We start from the raw sequence: 4,604 nt of genomic DNA, 5'->3' as shown, positions 1-4,604 counted from the left end.
AAATAGTAATAAGACTATTTTAAGTAAAATTCTCTTCTAATTGCAGCATTTACCCTCCAATTCCAGGACAAGAGAGCTCTCTGAGGTGGGGAGGGAAGAAATTTGAGGAGATCCCAATCGCACACATCAAGGCATCCTACAACAAGTAAGCAGACAGCACCCGGGCAGGTCAAGGGTGGCTCTGTTTTCCCTTCCCAGGAGAGACGGGATAGTCGAGGCTGAAGGTGCTGACAGAGAGAACCCCAGGCTCACCCTTTCTTGTTTTGGGAAACCACCTTCTGTATTTTCAAAGTTTGTTTGAGTTCAATAAAAATGTGAAATAAGTTGAGAGTAGCATATTTATAAGATTTCTTTGCTTTCCTAGGGAATAGTAGTTCCTGGTTCTGCTCAAGAGTTGCTGAGGGTGTATCTTAGAGCCAGAAAGACTCACCATGAAGGTGTTTATTAAGTATTAGTAATTGCTTAGCACTGGGGGACAGAGAATGAATGACATGAATATGATAAGAGATAAAAGTTAACAATGTATGATTTATTACAAACTAACTAGAAAATAAGCCTCCAAATAAATGTCTCTTTACTGTTCTTGCCTTGGGCCACTGTGTACTGGCCTCTGTTTTGTACAGCTAAATGTGAATGATGAGATTAAACCAGTGACAAGACTGGCATTCTTATGAGACTTTCAAATGGATGCTGAAGGGAGTTCCCAATTATGTGTTGGCAATAGAAGCATGCTGACATTCGTGACAACTCTGCAGGTCAGCCTCACTTGGAGATGGCAGTCAGTGTTGTGTCACATTGGTCCATGAAGCAGTGTAGAGAATAATAGAGGACTTTGTGGTCTCGGGCTATGGTATGTGGCACAGATGAAGTGCTGCAAAGATTCTAAAAGCATCCATCAAATAAACTTAAAGGGAAAGCAGTTGGATTTCTTTATCCTCCCTACTCAGGCTGATAAGGAAATAGGTTAGCTGTCTTTATCTCCTTGAAAAAGTAGCTATATCCTATATGCTTCTCCATTTCTGTTCACAGCACCCAGATCCAGGTCGTCTCTGCTACAAACCAGCCACTGGCCCGTGCTTCCTGTGGCACGGAGGGGTTTCGAAATGCTAAGAAGGGCACGGGCATCGCAGCACAAACCACAGGCATTGCTGCAGCAGCGGTAAGTAGGTATCCTTCCCGGCCCCTCTCTGGGGAGTTCTGTTCACTGCATGGCTGATCACTGTAAAGGAGAATTCTCGTTAAACTAGTGTTCAGAAGCAGTGGGTTATTTATCAGCCTGTGTTAGATGCCCTGACATTGGGTGGCCTGAAAAGGTTTATGTGAAAAGGCTTTTTTTCTCTCTTTCTCTTGGCTTTATTAGAGGTAAAGCATATGCTGGTTCATTCCAGGACATAGAAAAACCAGGACACTGAAGGTTTAAGAACTAAAGCCCCTCTACTTAAAAGCCGATGGAGTTGAGAGGGCAGTAATAACACTCTACTAGGAGTGGCTGTGCTATGGTGAAGGCTCATGTATTAGCAGTTTGAGTGAGAACTGTTGCAGGGCTCTTTAGAAGCCAGTTGACGGTGTGCTGCTACCAGTATATTTACTGACCATATACTGTGTGTTAGACACTTTATTCATTTTCTGCAATCCCTAAGCCAAAACCTGTTGCCATCAGGCCAATTCTTACTTCACTGCAACCCTTTAGGACATAGTAAAACTACCCCATAGCATTTGACTGAAGCAGATTACCACCTCTTTCTCCCACAGAGCAGCTGGTGGTTTTGAGCCACTAACCTTTCAATTAGCAGCTGAGCACTTAACCACTGTGCCAACAGAGCTCCTTTTAATCATCAAACCAAACCAAACCCACTGCCATCGAGTCAATTCCAAGTCATAGTGATCCTATAGGATAGAAAAGAACTGCCCCATAGGGTTTCCAAGGCTATAAATCTTTACAGAAGCAGTCTGTCTCATCTTTCTCCGGTGGAGCAGCTGGTGGGTTTGAACCAATGACCTTTTGATTAGCAGCCAAATGCTTCAACCACTGGGCTATCAGAGCTCCTAATCCTCAAAAGACCCTCAGTGTTATCCACATTTTCCCAGGACTTTGAACCAGTTCTTCCCAGTTGAGTCATGGCCAGTGAAGTGAAATTCGGAACAGACCTGAATTTTTTAAATATGGGTAAACCAGGATAATAAATGGAATGGGAAAAATTACAGATCAGTCTCCTACTAGAAACTTAATCTCCCTCTTAGAAAATAATGGCACTGTGTGCCTTGCATAGCAACCGAATCTCTCGATCAGCAGAGTTGGAAACAGTGTTATCCTGCTCAAAGATGGTGGCCAATCACCCCACTTTGAATGTGTGTCACTCCATAGTCCTGGCAGTAATCCAGTCTCCTGCATCAGGCTCCCGAAAGGGCTTAATTATGCCTCTTCTGAATCTCTCATTCAAGGGCTTCAACCCATAATTTTTCCCATTCCGGTTACTGTTCCAGTACATGTACATTTTACAAATTCAGGTCTGTTCCAGTTTTGCTTCGTTGGCATGACTGAACCAATTTGAACCAGTTAAGGCCCTGCATTTCCAAGAGCCACATGATACTCAGTGTTTGTGATTTGTTCAGAGTCGAACACTGTGGTATTCAGGCTGAGTCCTGAAGTCCAGGGCACCCTCCTCGTGACCCTGGAATTCTGCATTTATCCACCTGGGATAAACCTGAGCAATATTGAGAAATCTCCATTAGGTGGCAGTGCTGTTGTGGGCTACAGGGGCCCACTACCACTAATAACGAATTGCCCTTATGTGGATTCGGACTCATGGCAACCCCATGTCAGAGAACTGTGCTCAGTAGTGTTTTCTGTGCCTGATTTTTCCAAAGTAGATCACCAGGTCTGTCTTCTGAGATGTCTTAGGGTGGACTGAAACCTCCAACCCTTCCATCCACAGCCGAGCGTGTTAACTTTTTGCACCACTTGTTGTTGTTATGTGCCGTCAAGTCAGACCTGACTCTGAGGCAGTATCACCATGGAAGTAGATTGCCCCATCTTCCTTCCGAGGAGTGCTTAGTCTACTTTAATTCTATGACTCTCCAATTTCTGTGGCTTCTACTGGTTATCTGTTCTTTATTGCAGCCATCTGCCCTTTGTATCTGTATTCTGCCTCCCTGTATGTCTGCTCTGTGGCACTGTATGTATCTGCCATTTCTCTGGAGTCTGTAACCCTTTTGTTCCACATGGCAGGAACAAGACAATTGGATATTGTGGTTCTCTCTGGGACACTAACCATTTGCTACTTCTCTCTAGAAAGCTACAGGGAAGGGTGTGACTCACATCCGAGTGGTGGTGAAAGGCCTGGGACCAGGACGCTCGGTAAGTGACCAGGTTCTCCACAGTGTATGTGCTTTCTTCTTTAGTTTGTAGAGAAATGGTCTATGAAAGCTGAGTGGGGGAGAGAGGGAAATGCCCTGTAGAGGATTGCCATCTTGGTGTGGAATTTCTTTATTCCCATAATCTCTCAGCTTCTCAAAGCAGACCCAGGTTGTTTAGTTCATTCCATCTGACACTTAGTGCGTGCTGTGTGCCAGGCCCAAGAGTAGGAGAATGGCCTCTGGTGAACCACCATAGAGAGGTCCCTGCATATAGACCAGCAAGAGCAGTGGCCAAGCATGCTCCAGAGTGGCTGGGAGCCCATGGGGAATGATCAGGAGCTTCTCTGAAGACGTGATATCTCTACTGGTTTTTTCAAGAATAATAAGGTATTGCCAGTTGAAAGAGGAGAAGAGGATATTCCAGGCAGAGGAAACTGCACAAGTTGTTGTTAGTTGCTCTCAAATCAGTTCCAATTCGTGGCAACCCCATGTGTGCAGAGTAGGACTTTTCTCCGTAATGTTTCCCAGGCTGTGATCTTTCAGAAGCAGACCACCAAGCCTTTCTTCTGAGGTGCTTCTGGGTGTGTTTGAACCTCCAACCTTTTAAGTCAAGCACTTAACCCAGGGACTCCCAGCATAAGTAATACTACAGAAGTATAAGGCTTCAGATGTACCAAGGCCACAGTAGTTGCGGTTCCTGGATTGTGAAGCATAAGGTGGAAAGTGGCAAGTGCAATTAGAGAGGTAAGCAGCATTGAGAACTTGGTTACAGGTTTAGGTGGAGACTGTTGTGAGAGACCTGAGGGAATACGGTTGGGATCATAGATCCCAAAGCTAGTGAGCCTCCTTGACTCTACCCGTAGCCCTCCCTGAGCCCTGTCTGGGACCATCATTCTCCTGTCCCTCTGCTCTTTACAGGCAGCCATCAAGGGACTGACCATGGGGGGCCTGGAGGTGATCTCCATTACAGACAACACCCCCATCCCACACAATGGCTGCCGCCCCCGGAAGGCTCGAAGGCTGTGAAGAAAGGAAGTGGGAACCTGACTACAAGGAGGGTTTGTGGGAGGTCAGAGAAAGGAGAGAGCTTTGCTTCCTTACATGGTGACCTTCACTTGCACCTTCGACTCAAGATCTGTGACCCAGAATGAGGCTGGGCCTGTCTTGGGAATGGGGGACAGCTGTGGCCCAGGTGCCAACCAGTAAACGCTGCCTCTGCTCTGAAAAAAAATAAAAATGTTTCTGCC

The 4,604-nt window shown here is 45.8% G+C and overlaps 1 protein-coding gene across 1 annotated transcript in view; it reads left to right on the top strand.

Annotated features, from left to right (window-relative positions):
- MRPS11 (mitochondrial ribosomal protein S11) overlaps positions 1 to 4,383 on the top strand; it is a 10,524-nt gene extending 6,141 nt beyond the window's left edge. The window contains exons 3-6 of the mRNA XM_007946095.2: positions 47 to 145; positions 1,030 to 1,159; positions 3,293 to 3,358; positions 4,276 to 4,383. Of these exons, the coding sequence (XP_007944286.1) occupies positions 47 to 145; positions 1,030 to 1,159; positions 3,293 to 3,358; positions 4,276 to 4,383 (403 nt within the window). The remainder of the gene's footprint in view (positions 1 to 46; positions 146 to 1,029; positions 1,160 to 3,292; positions 3,359 to 4,275) is intronic.
- Positions 4,384 to 4,604: the final 221 nt, after the last annotated feature.

This window comes from Orycteropus afer, unplaced genomic scaffold, assembly GCF_000298275.1.
Source record: "Orycteropus afer afer isolate SDZICR_OR568_19922 unplaced genomic scaffold, OryAfe1.0 scaffold00150, whole genome shotgun sequence".
Taxonomy (NCBI): Eukaryota; Metazoa; Chordata; class Mammalia; order Tubulidentata; family Orycteropodidae; genus Orycteropus; species Orycteropus afer.
Note: the sequence above shows the minus strand (reverse complement) of the source record. Positions and strands in the feature narration are given on the sequence as shown.